At 30.9% G+C, this 17,264-nt stretch overlaps 1 protein-coding gene across 1 annotated transcript; it reads left to right on the plus strand.

Moving 5' to 3' along the window:
• The first annotated feature begins 1,620 nt into the window (after positions 1-1,620).
• On the plus strand, positions 1,621-11,515 carry LOC115880183 (brachyurin-like). The gene is made up of 5 exons (XM_030897319.1): positions 1,621-1,677; positions 5,508-5,725; positions 5,968-6,167; positions 7,864-8,043; positions 11,111-11,515. Exons 1-5 carry the CDS (start codon positions 1,621-1,623, stop codon positions 11,275-11,277), a joined length of 822 nt encoding a protein of 273 aa, XP_030753179.1. The 3' UTR covers positions 11,278-11,515.
• The last annotated feature ends 5,749 nt before the right edge of the window (positions 11,516-17,264 follow it).

Consider the following 17,264-nt stretch of genomic DNA (forward strand, 5'->3'; position numbering starts at 1 on the left):
TAACACCTTGTAGCTACGAAACACAGCAGAAACGGACCCATGTTGATATGAAAAATAAATCTTATTTTTACGTGAGGAATCTCTCCACGAGAGATGGCACATGTTTTTTGAAACACCCCTGTATACATCCATACATCCAAACAAACTTTCGTGTTTATAATATCAGTAAGGATTGCCAAACAATTATCTTATATATAGGGTGATTCCTATAAGTCGGTCATGCTTTCGGGGAATAATAGAGGACGTCGAAATATTAATTTTGATATAGCACACAATGCTATCTTATATATCTTCCGCAAGATACAGGGTATTAAAGTTTTTGAAAAATTAAAGATATTCTATGAGAATGTTAAATAGAGCGAATTATTATAACTAGAGGACAGAAAACACATGTGCTCTCTTCATCACTTACATGTGAATTTAAATAGGCCAAGGTTTATTAGCTCCTTAAATAAATTGTTAAAAAATTATAAATTTAAACTAGAAATTTGTTTATTGTTTATGATAAAATTCTTAGTTTTAAAGTAGTTATAATAATTCGCATATATTTAAGGTTCTCATTAAAAAAAATATTTATTTCTAAATTGTGACAAAATGGTGTTAGATAGGAGAAAGTTTCATGGGATATTTGTTGTTGGAAATAAACCAAGTAAATAAAAAAAACTCCAAAACTTTTATTTTTAGCAGTGGCGTACTATTTTTTTTTTGAAAAAAAGAATTACCCGATCGTATCACATCTACGCCACGGGTTGAAACTAAAACCTCTCCTTTTTACATTTAACGTGTCTCTGTTAGGTAGACTCTAATAATAAAATAAAATGTTATAGCGATACTTGCAACTGTTAAAAAATTATTAAGAATATCTTTAATTTTTCAAAAACTTTAACACCCTGTATCTTGTGTAAGAGGTATTTCCGACCCATAGTGTGCTATATCAAAATTAATATTTCGACGTCCCCCTTCATTCCCCGAAAGCATGACCAACTTACAGGAATCACCCTGTATAAGTTATATCATATACACGAATTACAGGATGTTGCATTTTAAAAAATTGAGACAAAGCATTTTAAATATTGCGATGTGGGCGACACTATAAAAATTACCCTGTATAAGGTAATGTAAATTTTCCTTCACGAATTTATTCTGTTATTCTTGGTGTTTAGGAAATTATAGCCAATTATTAAAAAGTTAATTTCACTCGTTTTTAACCACTTTTCAGATGTAGTATTTTTAACCAAAGTTTCAGTAAATAAGAAATAGAATGATAGAATGTAGAGTGAGGGGAGGGGGATGGGTCAATCACCGCCATGCCCTTCACAGTCGAGGAGTTTGTCTCCGGCTGAGGTATCCGTGAGGTAGAGGCTGGAAAATCTGTCTACATTTTTCCACCTCTTCAACTTGGTTTCTCCTTAGTAATAAATAATAAAATGCATTTACAATTTTAATGTATTAGCATAAATAAACATAATATGTTACTAGTCGTTCTAATATTTAATTTCCTGGGGTACAACTTCCGTTCGCGCAGCGGGAACTGTCCTCGTTAGATTAGGCATACAGACTTTTTATATAAAACATTGGGTACGAATTTGGTAAATAAAAAAATCAGACAGTAAAAGAATAATGTCGGTTTTAAAGGTATCGTGGATAATAGTTGTATTATCCGTCATTACTAAAGCGGTAAGTAAAAATAAGTATAAATAAATTATAACACAGAAGATTAAATTATTTTTAATTTAGTCTGAGCTAGAAACATTTTCTTTAAACATTTTGTCTGGGTAACAACCCCTCTGTAACCTTTTTAATTTAGATATTACTTATTCTTATGTACAGGGTGAGTCAACGATAGAGTAAAGTCCATTATCTCATTTGTTTCGAGGTTTACAAAAAAATGTTAAATACAAAAGTTATAGGGAAGATTAAGGTACATATTTTAAAATTATTATAGAGTATACAGGGTGCTTCAAAAAAGTGTGGCGGATATAACATGTTTTTTTAAAGGCAACACCCTATTTTTTATTTCATTTTTAGATTCTGCGTAAAATTCTATAACTTTTTTATATATAATGTTATATACCTAAAATTAATAGTTTTTGTAATATTTAAATTTGTTTATACAAATGTTAAATTGCAGTGTGGTAAAAAATTGTCAGTGCTACCATTGTTTCTAAAGTTGGAATACCAAAATTTGGTATGAGAGTTCTATAGAGATTAGAAAGAAGATATATGTTAAGATATTTTAGTTAAATGCTACAGGGTGTTCAAAATATATTAATAAATTTCAACTGCTTAAAATTAAAAAATCTATTTTTTTTTAAATGGTACACCCTATATATTTTGATTTTTTCTGATAGATTTTGCAAAGCTCTTCAACTTCAATCTTTAATACAATTACGCTATAACATCATAGTTGCCATGACAAAAAATGTCTGTTAAGCAAGTTAAGAACAGAAGGTGAGGTTTTAGTTTAATTTGGTATAATAAGTATAAATGGTAGAGGTAGAGGTAATAGTTTCAGATTTTCCTGAAAATAGATTATTCAATGTGACTGATATACACAAACAAGCCAAAATAAACATATTCTTTGGTTCAGTACTATATCTTATATAGTACTTTGCTAAGTACTATAAGAATATATGTAGATTATCTAGAAAACATTTTCATATTTTATTATATTATAATATTTTCAGTGTGTAATGGGACGGTTTCGTGGCAGTAGTAATATTGGCTTTACGAAATGAATTATAAACCAGAATTACTACGAGAAAAAAAACTTTACTGTATGTCGAAGGAAATTTCAATATCATATCAGTAGTCGTCAGCAATTAGGTAATCTAGTTAGTATTACCCTAATCTGTGGCTATTCGTTTCGACGGAAAATCCAAATGTCATCTTTCATAATATAGAAATACACCAAGAAATCCACGACTACGATTTTAGTTTATTTGAGTAAAGATAGTTAATTTTAACTAATAATAACAATTGTAACTAATTATTAAACTACTTGTTAAAAATAAGTAATAAATATGTTTGTTTTGTCACGGTAACTATGATGTTATAGCGTAATTGTATTAAAAATTAGGGTAAAAATAGAAAAAAATTGGAATAAATCGCAAATTATTAAAAATAGGTATATGACATACTTAATAAATGTTGAAGAGCTTTGCAAAATCTATCAGAAAAAATGAAAATATATAGGGTGTACCATTTAAAAAATTTGAGATTTTTTAATTTTAAGTAGTTGAAATTCATAAATATATTTTGAACACCCTGTAGCATTTAACTAAAATATCTTAACATATATCTTCTTTTTAATCTCTATAGGACTCTCATACCAAATTTTGGTATTCCAACTTCAGAAACAATGGTACCACTGACAAATTTTTTACCACACTGCAATTTAACATTTGTATAAATATTACGAAAACTATTAATTTTAGGTATATAACATTATATATAAAAAAGTTATAGAGTTTTACACAGAATCTAAAAATAAAATAAAAACTAGGGTGTTGAATTTAAAAAAACATACCGCCACACATTTTTGAAGCACCCTGTATACTCTATAATAATTTTGAAATGTGTATCTTAACCTTCACTATAACTTTTGTATTTAACATTTTTTTGTAAACCTCGAAACATATGAGATAATGGACTTTACTCTATCGTTGACTCACCCTGTACATATATAATAATAATAAAATAAATTTACTTTATTTGCTAAATGGCGAAGTCTGGCTAGATAGCCACTCAACTTAACTCATAGTTATGTACCCATTATAACCCCTTAACCCTATACACAGGGTGTCCCAGGCTGAACGTGCATTAGAAGTTTGTACAGAACTACAATACTTAGATCCGAGATTTTTTGCATATCATTGTTTCACATGAATATTTATCGATTAAAAATATTTTCAAGATGGCGGCACTTCCGGAAGTACCGGAAGTTGACAACAACTTCTTTATTTGAGATGAATACCACTATTTTTTAATATATATTTAAATTCTCTGTAAAATTTCATATATTCTAATGTCAAACACTATATCTAACATTACCGTTTATGAGAAAAAATAAATTAAAATTTTTGGAGGAAAAAAACTGCCTGTCAAAAAATATTTGTATAGCCTAAACGTCAGATTTAGTTATTACCACAGTCACTGTGACATATAAAGAAGACATGTGGCTATCTATTTCAAAAATTAAATTGTTTTGGTTTGGTTTGATCATAAATAATTTTTTTCAAATAGAAGCCCACTTTTTTTATTTTGCTACTGAAAAGAAATATTTTTAAGTTATTTCATATTTAGTTCTAAAGCGTATATTTATCGTGATTGCAACTAATAGCCTATGACTTTAAACGTCAATGTAAAACAATATATATGGCCATGTTCTGACAGATTGTTAAAGAATCAGATCAGGTGCAAATTTAATTATTAATAAACAATGTCAAGAAGTAATTTTAATAACGAAGATGTATAAATTTGTTAATAATATATGGAGAATGCGGCCGTTTGAAAGAAATGGCATGTGAATTATTTAATAATAGATATCCTTTAAGGCCAAGTGCCTGCAGAGGAATTATGCAACGATTACTAAACAATTCCCTTGAAAATGGCCAATTTATGACTTCTCCTAGGCAAATGCATAACCAGTTGATAGATGGAGGAACAGTAATAAACATTCTAGCTTTTTTGTCACTAAATAATATTAGTTTTAAATATAATAATTAATAATATAATAGTTTATAATAAAGAGCGAGAATACGAGGGATATTTTTTATAAATAGGTACATTTTATAAACTTTTGAGGCGGCAATATTTATATTATACGAAATTTAAATATTTAATTTTCTGACAGAAGGAAATAAATTGGCTGATTGTTTGACACGTAATGTCAAAGGTAGCTAGATAAAATAAAGAAAGATATACGCCATAAAATTAAATTTTAAATGACTTAAATACCATTTATTTTAGGTATAGGAACATGTATAGTCGAAAATTAACGAAATGACCTATCCATTAGTAAAATAAAAAAGTGGGTTTCCATTTGAAAAAAAATGAATTATGATAATTTTTGATCCCTAAATTATATGACAGCTACGGTCAATACAGTATGACATTCAAAGAATTTAATTTTTGAAATAGATAGCCACATGATGTGTTCCCTATATGCCACAGTGACTGTGGTAATCACTAAGTTTGATGTTAAGGCTATACAACTATTTTTTGACAGGCCGTTTTTTTTCTCCAAAAACGGTTAATGTTAGCTATAGAATGTTTGACATCAGAATTTATATAAAATTTTACATAGAAATTAATTATATAATAAAAAACAGGGGTATTCACTTGCTGGGTTAATATTGTTTTAGTTATTTTGGTTATCTGTTTCAATACATTTTATAATAACATATAGCAAATTCTAATTGTATTCGAGAACACCAAAAAGTTCTGCATTTTCATACCTAAGTAATATTGTCAAAACCCTGAAAAACAATCAATATATTTTTCAGGAATATAACTTGGACAGTATTATTGATCCAAATATATACGTCGAGCCCCATGGCGAAGCACCATCTGAAACCCGTATTATTGGAGGGAGTGAGGCGACCCCAAATTCCTTTCCTTACCAAGTGGCTTTATTTATTGAATTTCCTCATGGAAGATCATTTTGCGGTGGTTCATTAATATCAAATAACTATGTACTAACTGCAGCTCATTGTATGGACAAGTGAGTATATTGTTTCCAATAATATAAATAACCAGATATGTTCACGGAGACCATTACAAACATATTCTGAACGTTAGGTATAATTGCTACTGGAAAAGTGGTCATTATCGTTGGTTTTGTTTTAAATATATAACTTTAAACTTGTGAACGTTACCTTAGCATCCAGAATACGTTGGAAATGAGCTCCGCCAACATAGCAATTAGTTTTAATTCACAAATATATTAAAAAATGTATTCTTAAGAGCAAAGGCTGTAGATGTACTGCTTGGAGCCCATGATATTCGTAAAAATGAATCAACGCAATTACGTCTTTCGTGCGATAGTATTACTGTGCATCCAAATTGGAATTATGAAAAGCTGGAAAATGACATTGCTCTGATAAAACTTCCTCACTCAGTTTCTTACAATACATATGTAAACAAAATCGATCTGAGTAATACCGGTAAGTAACATTACCTACATAAGTGAGAACAAACCAGAGATTTTTTACGTCATGTATTCATATCATATTTTTATTGTATAAGCGAAAGACAAACAAATCTGATATTTGATATTTAATTACACAGTTGAAATTACAAAGCTTGTGAAATTTCGTATGGAAATCGATTCGGTAATACTTATAGGTATTTTAAGTCACTGTACAGGGTGGGTCAAATTGGACGCTTATAAAGGGAAACACCCTTTTCTATAGGAGATAGATAAAAACTAATATCGGTGTCTAAGGCTCAATTTTTATCAAAAACATGATGGTGAAAACCGCAGATCGATATCTGTTACCGTTTCGGAGTTACAGGGTGTTTTTCAAAAATGTGCATTTTTAAAAAATCGCTGTAACTTTTTTTCTGTGGAAAATTTTGAATTTTTATGAAAACATTTCAAAAGCACCTTTTTACGTAGTATTTAATGGTTTATGAATAATTTTTTTTATATTAACAAATTAAGAATTATTAACAGAAAATTTAATTTTTATATGGGACACCCTGTATATTTTCAATTCATTGAAAATAATTTAAAATTACATTTCCAAAAATATAGCATACTTGATATGTTGCTTGATTGCTCTTCGAGATATAGATTTTTTAAAAATTCGCCCACTTTGAATAAGTAGGCTTTTAACGGAGCCGACTGTAATGCAAAAAAATTCTAGATGTGGGCAGCAATTAAAACGAAAATAATATTTGCAATAATAGAGTTGCAGAATTTTATAACCAATTTAAACTCCATTTAACATCAACACATTTAAAGTATGTCAATAACAATAAAAATTAACAGCTAACCAAGATATGAGATTTTGCTACAGATGTTCGACATGTCGACAGTCTTCTCTGTTATGGATAGACGGGACCGTTTTTGAATATTTCTAGCGGAATTCAACTCAGTGAAAGTGAAAGATAACCTCGCATAACCGCTAAGTACTTCTAATTCGTGTCTAGATTATACGGGCAATTAAAAAATAAGAACCTTTATTCTTCCGCAAACATAAAAATCCATAGGCCCTAAGTCCGGCGGCCTCGATAGCCAAAGGTTGAGATCTTGGTTAGCTATTCAATTATTATCTAAATTGGCTGCAAAAATTTGCTGATAACTTCAGCGATCTGAGGCGGTACCTTGTCTTGCTGGAAAAATATGTTTTCGAGTTCTATTAGGGGCATTATTAACAATAAGCGGTCCAAAGCCTTAAAAGTGGTGAACTTTTAAAAATTCTGTATTTCGAAGGAGACACTATAACAAAATATCAAGTGTGCTATATTTTGGAAAGGTAATTTTAAGGTCTTTACATTTAATTAAAAATACATAGGGTGTCTTAAATAAAACATCATCTTTTCTGTTGATAACTCGTAAATTATTAATTAAAAAAATATACTTAAACCATTAAATTCTACGTAAAAAGGTAAACGTTTTCATAAAAATACAAAATTTTCCATAGCAAAAAAATTACAGCGATTTGTTAGAAATACACATTTTTGAAAAACACCCCGTAATTCATAAACAGTAATAGATATCGATGTGCGGTTTTCACCATCATGTTTTTGATAAAAATTGAGCTCCAAACACAGATATTAGTTTTCGTCTATCTCCTATAGAAAAGGGTGTTTCCCTTTAAAAGCGTGGAATTTGACCCAACCTGCACATTTTAGGCACCTTTACGGAATCCCTGGCGACTTTAACTGGATGGGGTAAAACTACAGATTATTCTAAGGTATCAGAAGTTCTAAACCAAGTAAACCTGCCTGTTCTTGATAATTCAGACTGCACGAATTATTATGAAAATCTGATCCAATCGACGCATGTGTGCACATCAGGAGCAGAAATTAAAGGTAAGGTGTAATAATCTACAGAAGTATCTCATACGTAAAAAAAACAAATAATGTTCATTTAATTTTTTCTGCTCTCTACAAGTTCTGAACTGTTCTCAACAGTAGTAGTTGGAAAAAGATGAAATAAGTCAACAGACATTTTTAAAATTGATTTAGAAGTTATTATTATGAATAAAGCTAAATACAAAAATAGGGTTAAAAATTAACTGCTGAGAAATTTGTTAAACACAAATAATCAAAGTGTTGACAATTGACTGGTAGAGTCTATGCCAGAAGATCAAAACCCTCTAAATTCTAACTTTTGTTGTGTAACACTTAATAAATCCTAACTCATTAAATTATAGAACTGAACTACGCAAGATATCCCAATATTCCGTAGATATAATAGAGCAAGTACGTTAATTTAATTTTTTAATTAAATTAACTGGACACAATTCACTCTAAAGGGAAATTAAAACAACTTTATATATCGTATTATGATGTGCAACCGAAGTTATTTTAATTTTCCTATACAGGGTGATTCAGATTTTACTAGAATAACTTCAGGTATCGATAGAACTAACCGAAATAATAATAGTTTGTATTATAAACCATACTCCAAAAACGCTTCCGCTTGGAGTAAAATGGCGCTAAAATTTGAAGTATTTTTCATATGGCATACTGCTAATTAAGTAACATTTTTCGAACGCAGCTGAGCTATGTCCGGAATTTTGTGGAATATCTCGAAAACTAAGCGACATATCAAAAAAATTTAAGAACAAAAAAAGTTAGTAAAAAGACGGAAGGTATCAGAAAAAAATACAAATATATCCAGTGGCGTGCAACAAAAAGTTCGACAAGGTTCCGTGCAGTTGACACTCACAAAAACAACACCCTGTATAGCAATTAATCCAATTTTCAGACATATCAGCCACGTTGCCCTTAGTATTTAACCACACACTTGCGTATTTAGATCTTCTGGCTTACGAGTAATAAAATAAAAACCGAAAAATAATTGAAATTTTAGCGCCATTTTACTCCAAGCGGAAGCGTTTTTGGAGTATGGTTTATAATACAAACTATCATTATTTCGGTTAGTTCCATCGATACCTGCAGTTATTCTAGTAAAATGTGAATCACCCTGTATATAAAAATGCTTCGTTTTTCCATTAGAAGGCAACAATTAAAAAAAATAAACACATATAGATAATTTAAGAACCGGTACTCCGATTAAAATAGTTGGGGTTCCTATGATTTCTTAGGTTTAACAGTATTCGACTTTCACAAAAAAAAACAGAAAATATACGAGTAGGGTGAAGACTACCCTTACATCTACATAAATTCTCCTAGCAATTGTGCAACGTTTTTAAAATCCGTTACTTAATTTTTAATATGATTTAAGCTATTTTATATACACAACTATATGGAGTTTTCATAATTTTTGAGACGTATGAAAATTTTGTGTTTATGAATAAAACTCAGTCCTTACCAATGACTTTCGATGAAAAATAATCCATATAGCAATAAAAAAAATAATCAGTTCCCAAAATTAACACAATGGTATTTTTTTGGTTTCTGAAACGAAATTAATATTTAAATTTTTAATGGCCAAAAAGCAAAAACACAAAGAAAATTGATAATTTTAATAATCCTTGTTGCCATCTCTAGCACTTATGCAAACTTCTATCCGCGTTGGCATGCTTTTTCTTTAAATTATCAACGTTGTCTTGGGGTACGTTTTCAGAACATTAGAGTTCCTCCTTTATATCTTGGTACAGATTTGGTAGCCTGGAGTCTCGCTCGTCTTCCTGGAGATCTGGGAACCCGAATTCGATGGTCATCTGATCTTAGGCCAATTCTTGTCTCATCCAAAAAAAGAATATATTGCCAATTCTCAGTTGTCCAGTTTTGATGCTGAAGGCATCAATTTAGTCGGTCAATTTTATTTTGTCAAGATAACTGTAAGATCTGTAACCCTCTCCTGCTGTAAAACCCTAGAGCACGAAGCCATTTTCTTATAGTTTCAACTGAAACGTTTACACCTGTAGCTGCCAGAAGTTGTCTTTGTAGATCTGGATGAAAAACATTGGGATTTATTCTAGCAATTTGGCACACAAGGCGGTTTTGTTCAGTTGGGACTCTTTGACGACTTTGTTTGGGCCTGTTCTTGTGTGTTCCCAATGCCAAGTACTTTGCATATGTTTTGATGCAACACCCTGGGTAATGCCTACTATTTCTGCTACGTCTCTTTGGGGCATTACTTCTTCAATGAGAGCAATAATTCTTCCCCTCTATACATCTGTTCATCCAACATAAGGTATTTTTTTATTTTTTTTTGGGGTCGAATGAAAATTACCGGACAATCGTGATTTTACTACGGAACACAAAATTCAAAAGAAAATAAATAGCAGCAGTCGTTTATTCTTTATTCTCATGTTTATAAAAGGTGATTCAATATAAGTTTGGTTCTGTGTATGTACAAGCGTTCTCTATTCCTGATCCCAAACCTGGGTCCGAATTCTGGAACTTCGACATAAAAACGTTACGCTTTCAAAGCGGTAAGCGAAAGTATTCGATTAGCGGAACGTCAAGTCGATTTTGGTATTCTCGTTGCCATGCGAATCGTTTTCTGGATACGCGTTGAGCAAATATTGGCAGCATCGCAATTTCTCAGGTATCTAATAGCTTACTAATAGTCAAATGTGGATAAAACGATAAAAATGGCACTGTTACGTGAATTTCATACCCTATTGTTAAGTCAACCTATTTTTCTATAGATATGTCATTATTCTATTACTATACTAGGAAAATGTTGAAGACACTTCTCATCGTTCTCGATGTTTTGAAAAATATTTATAGCTGCCAAGTCGTAAATTATCAATTAGTTATTGGGGAAATTATAGAAGAAGAAATAGTTTTCACTAGAGAGCAACAGAACGCACAAAATCACAATTTTTTTCTATTTTTACTGACATCATAAGTAGCCGTTTTCAAATCGCTTAGCAATCTATGTCTACGCAATATTGGGACGACCTGTATACCTATAATAACATAAATCATAGTATGGTGTTTTTAATATTTCATCTAGGTGGCTGCAATGGAGATTCTGGTGGTCCATTGGTTCTTGAAAATCAACAAATTGGAATTGTGTCCTTTGGTTCAAATAGATGCACCAAAGGTTATCCAACAGTTTTTACGAGAGTTTCGGAGTTTAAAGATTGGATTTCCAAAAACTCCGATGTCTTATATGAATAATTTGTTAGTTAAAATTTAAGCCTATTAAATACAGGATATTTTGATTTTGATTTTTTTTATTTGATACCATAATTTAGTAACATATACTGAGATGACCGACCTATATAAAAATAAACATATTCCTTTAAAATAAGTACATTCAGTTTTAAAACACTTTGTATATGTCGCAGGCGTATAGAATAATCCGGCTGTTTGCAAAAAGACTAGGCATATTACAAAACGCCGGCTTTTTAATTTATTTGATCTAACAAAAGAATGTATTTAATGGAATCGATTTATGCTGTGTATAATTTCAGTTTAAAAGTAATCTAAATACAATCGTTTACTGTCCATTAGTGCCGATGTTTTGATTCAGTGTGACAATAAGGGCCTTGCTGAGTGTACTAATATTTTTCTATCGTGACTGGACGAATATCTTAGCAAACAAATGAGCAACCAAAATAATAAATAGAAAAAATCATAGTCTAAAGGTATTGGCACCGAACCTTCAAGTTTAGCTTCAAGACTCCAAGCAACCAGAGACCTTAGTACCTATGGGTAGGGTACTAAACTAACATAAACAGCTTCAGTTTTGAATGTAATCAATATGGCATGTTTTGAATGTATTAAACTACAAACCTTGGCGTGAGGACAGTTTCTGTATTATTATTATTTCTCTTTTATTAAGGTTAAGAACAACATAGTTGGATTCTTATAAATAGTGATCAAGGTTTTCTCTGCCGTGCTCTTTTACTTGTGAATTCTAGGCAGCGTACGCCACTCCTTTCATTTCATAAAATAAGTAGGGCTATTTACAAATTTAGCGTTTGATGTACATACCTTATCCTCTTCAAACTTCCCTAATATTGCGTCTGCAGGACGCCGAGATAAGTCACAATAAAAATTATTTTTAACACAACGTAGGTTCCTTTATTTCATTTAAATTGCTTGTTATACAGTTGGTCAAAATATTACCTCTTCAACTTTGTTGAACCATCCTGGGCTGTTATACTACAATACTTTAATACCTTATTAGATATCATTGTGGTTAGAATACATTATATTAAGTGAATACATGTTAGTACATCGGGTGTACACCACATGGTATACCGGGTGTGCCTCAAAAGTGGCTCACCCCCTATAACTTTTTTATTTTTTCAGTTAAAAACGGGATTTGGTATGTTAGAATATGACATAACTTAGGATTGATTGACGTATTTAATTGTTTTCGGTCGCTTCCTGTTTCACCGGAAATGACTACAACTTTTCATTTTTAAATGGCACCCTCGGTATTTTTTTACTTTATTCGATATAAAATAACACTCTGAATAGAATGACATCATATGTCAACTTTTGGCATTTTCGCATATGGTTTATTTGAAATTGTAACATGTGTTCATAACGACAATTTGACTCGAAATACCAACCAAACTGGCTAGAACAAGACACTAAAAACATTAGACGATCAAATATATTTTTCCAAGGCTCCTTGATTAAGAGAGAATTAGTGTTTTTAACATAGCCATCATGGCACTCTAGATTGAAATTTAAAATATAATTTTTTATTAAGCGAGAATGTCAAAAGTTGACATATGATATGTCATTCTATTCAGAATATAATTTTCTATCGAATAAATTAAAAAAATACCGTGCCATTTAAAAATCAAAAGTAGTAGTCATTTCCGGTGAAACAGGAAGTAACCGAAATCAATTGAATATGTCAATCAATCCTAATCTATGTCATATACTAACATACCAATTCTCGTTTTTTTATCTGAAATAAATAAAAAAGTTATAGGGGTGAGCCACTTTTGAGACGCACCCGGTATTGTAATATCTTAGAGCTATTTAAAAAAATAAACTCTACAATTTTAAATATTAATTGAAAACAATGTGTAAATCAAAGTGTTTCTATAAACCAACGATAATGCCGATGCCGGTCCAAATGGTCTAACCCTAATATTTCAATATTTAATGTATCAACTACCTTTTATTAATTGCTTTGTTATTAGTTAAGATTTGGATTATAGAGCCTAGTTTATAATTAAACAAGACTTATTAAGGTTTGTAGATTGAGGCTCGACAAGGAATAAATAGTTAAAAACCTTAATGTACCTATATATATATATAGAAACGTACTTTATAAGTCAGTCTAAGACATCAGTACTTGTCTTAAGCTATAATCACGTGCAAAAAGATGTTTAATTTCAAAGAATTCTATCAAAAACATCATCGGATTATCAAAATTGTAGGTATATGGATAAGTGATAACCCAGAAACAAAGATGCCCGCTTGGTATAAAATATATATGTTTATTGTACAATTTGTTCTGATTGGTCTTTTCACTACATTGCTATTAATCGAACTGATTTTAAACGGCAACAGTTTAAAAAATATTGCAACACTAGGTTATGTTATAATGACTTGTTTAATGGCTAATATTAAAAGAATTATTTTATTGAACAGAAAATCATATTTTATCTCCATGCTAAAACAATATAATGACAAAATATTTCAACCACGAGATGATGAAGAAATGAAAATAGCTCAGGCAAGCTTGAAGTTAGTGAAGAAATATTATTAAAGATGACTTGATGATATTGCTTCATATTTTTTTTACTTTTAGAGAATTTGAAAAAGTTAAGAATTTCTTAACTTACTTTTCATATTACTCAGTATTCATATCCGTTATAACTCCCCTTGTCCATGAAAAGCCAAATGGGCTACCATACGATGCATGGTATCCTGTAGAACTTTCTACAGTAGGAATTTTTGTAATGGCTTATATTCATCAAAGCATTAGTATATCGCTTATAGCCATTAGTTTTATTTATGGAGAATTACTAGTAATTCAGTCTTTGACGTTTCTGGGAATGCAATGTGAGCTTTTTTCCTATAGGTTAAGAAATATTCAAATACAGAAAGAAAATGACATCGAAAACAAGAAGACACTATGTGCATACATTTTGAATCATCTATCTATACTAGAGTAAGTAACATTCACCATTAGATAATTTTTAACATTTTTCAAATATCCTTAATTAAATTTTTCAGATTTCTTCAAATCACCGAGCAAATTTATGGTATGATCTACTTTTGGCAACTTGTCAGTTGTACCACGACATTTTGTATGGCTTTATTTCTTCTGACTGTGGTAAATATCTGTTTATTATTAGGTTAACAAGATCAGATTTGGTGATATTATTTATTTTGAGTTAAATTTGTTACTTTTCCTAATAATAGCAAATGTCAAATGTCAAAGTGGCTATTTTAATAATCCTTACGTTATAAAAGATATTTTGTTTCGTAACTACTTACAAAATATTTTTCTTTTCGCAACTAATAATAAAATAAATGATATACAATTAATAGTATATTACATACCGAGAAGGGAAGTGTTTCATTACTGTCGAGAGATTGATGTTGTAAATCGAGACGCGTAGCGTCGAGATTAACTAAATCTCGAGAAAATAATGAAAACTTTCCCCCGAGGTTTGTATACTATTTTATTCACAACCACATCATTAATTAAAAAATACGGACAGCATTTTATTTTGAAAAAAAAAAATAAATATGCGAAAATTTGTCGTTTTCTGTTTTGACATTTCCATATCTATAGTTACCGGTACCAGTGATTGTTATGGCGTAAACCTTCAACAGCAAAACAAACAACTAAGTGACAGTTCTGAATTTCTCGTTCGCTTTTTCGAATTTATATAACATAGAAAGTCAGAATGTTGTCGGAAAGTTCATTAATATTTCGTCGGTTCTTTAATATTGGTACTCCACCAGAACTTACAGAAGCTGCAAACAGAGCAGAAGCCAGTTTAGTTCCAGAGAAAAGTAGGGGGCGATATGAAATAGCATTGAAAGTATACGAAAAATGGTGTGCCGAAAGAACATTGCTTCGGAGACAGTTTTAATGGCATATTTTAGTGACATGGCAGGGCAGAAAAAACCATCTACACTTTGGGCTACGTACAGCATGATACGGACAATGCTAGAATTAAGGGAAAAGACTGACATATCAAAATATCACAAGCTCGTCGCTTTTTTAAAACGCCAGAATGTAGGTTTTAAGCCAAAGAAGTCTAGCATTTTTACCAGGCAAAACTTTTCTCACGAAAGCACCTCAAGAATTCCTTCCTATTAAAGTAAAGCTTTTTTTAAATGTTTTCCTTTTTCTGTTTTTAAATATTTCTTTTCATTGTTTTAGGTTGTGCTTATAGTAGGTGTGTCTGGGGCATGTCGAAGTGATGAGCTACTGAAGATTGAAAACTACGCATTTTGATATTTTTTTATAAAACAAAATTTGCATAGAAATTCCTGATACAAAAACTTATAAGAGCAGATCATTTATGATAACTAATACAAGTTGGATAGAAATTGTGAAAGAATTTATACAGTTACGAAAAGATATGGAAAATGAGAGATTATTTGTTCAATATCGATTAGGGAAAGCTCGAAATCAACCCTTTGGATACAAGTCTATATCTAAATTTCCGTACAAAATTGCTAGCTTTTTGAAACTTCCCAATGCGAAAACCTACACAGGTCATGCTTTTACACGAACAGCGGCTACGTTGCTGGTAAATAGCGGAGCTGATATTTTACAGCTGAAGCGTCTAGGGGGATGGAAATTCAGTGCTATGGCTGAGAGTTATGTGGATGCATCTGTAGCCAACCAAACTAAAACCGCAAATATGATATCTTCAACGACATCTCTGCCATCGTCTTCCTGTAGCAATTCAAACTCTTTACCTTCTTTCGCTGACATTAAAAGACCTGGCACAAGTCAGGAGTTAAGTTTTTTGGAGCAGTGAAACGTCAATGAGTGAAACACATCATCAGGGCGGCCCCTTAAGAATACCGATTAACACGTACAATAAGTTAAATTTGACGATTAATTTCAACAAATAAATGTATTAAAATCTTCAATTATTATTGTTAATCTTCTTCTTTATTTTTGTTGATGTTAGATAATTATTTAATAAAGGTATTACAAGAATATTTTGCTTAATTAAATGAGGCGAGAAATAAGAAAAACCGAGTAAGGGAAATGGGTGAGGGTAATTGTATAGCGTTTTTTTAAAACAACTACCACTGCGAACGGCAGCTTTTCATCGGAGAGCAGTCGTGGATAAGGTATTTCACTGGAAGGAAAACTAATTAATAACAATAAACAAAAAAAAATAGATATTGGGCGCCAGGCATGTACAGAGAAAGAAAACACAGTTGTATAATACTTAAAACTAATGACTATATTTATTCATGATGAATTCTAATGGTAAATAGCATTGTACAATTTTAATAATTATTATAGTGGTTATTTGCTGAGTAAAACTATGTATGTAAATAATATTAAATATGTTCTATAAAAAGACTATGAAAAAATACAATGCGTGTAACGTTATAGAAAATATAAGAAAAGTAGCATTAATTTATTTAAATTGTAAAATTTTATGCGGTGTTAAATCTGATGTGTTGCAACCTGTAGATTCTAGAATCTATGTCTCGTTATTCATCTGTTAATATAGCGCAATAATAATATCTATAGAAAGTAATACTATTACAAGGCGTAATATAATGAAACCTAAAATCTAAATCACATTGTAACTACTGAATCGACATAAATGTTCTTAATAATCTAACCACTAAATATAGTCTGTACGATATTATTTAAAATGTACGTTACTGTTTAAGACTGAAAATATAGAAAATCTAAAACATAAAAACTAGAACGTAAATCTACACTTAGCTGTTCTTTATGTAATCTTGCTTCAAACAGTAGCAGCGTGAGGTGGTCTCGCATCTCTGTACTCAGCCATCCAACACAACCAAAGGGGCCAGAATGAGACACCATAAATTGGTACAGCCGTAACTAACTAGCTTACAGTTGGGAACGAAGCAGCATGGGACTCAAGCTACATCCACGCTGTGGCACTTATATGTAAGAAAAAATCGTTCTTACTGGGGACACTCGTCCACAGGGCATCCGTACATAAGAT

This window comes from Sitophilus oryzae, unplaced genomic scaffold (assembly GCF_002938485.1).
Source record: "Sitophilus oryzae breed Bouriz unplaced genomic scaffold, Soryzae_2.0 scaffold_1620_pilon_pilon, whole genome shotgun sequence".
Taxonomy (NCBI): Eukaryota; Metazoa; Arthropoda; class Insecta; order Coleoptera; family Curculionidae; genus Sitophilus; species Sitophilus oryzae.

Excerpts from the sequence above, each read along its gene's own strand:
- LOC115880183 (XM_030897319.1), top strand. The coding sequence starts at position 1,621 with ATGTCGGTTTTAAAGGTATCGTGGATAATAGTTGTATTATCCGTCATT. Across the intron at positions 5,726-5,967 it reads GCAGCTCATTGTATGGACAA|AGCAAAGGCTGTAGATGTAC; the intron begins GTGAGTATATTG and ends TGTATTCTTAAG. Across the intron at positions 8,044-11,110 it reads ATCAGGAGCAGAAATTAAAG|GTGGCTGCAATGGAGATTCT; the intron begins GTAAGGTGTAAT and ends TATTTCATCTAG.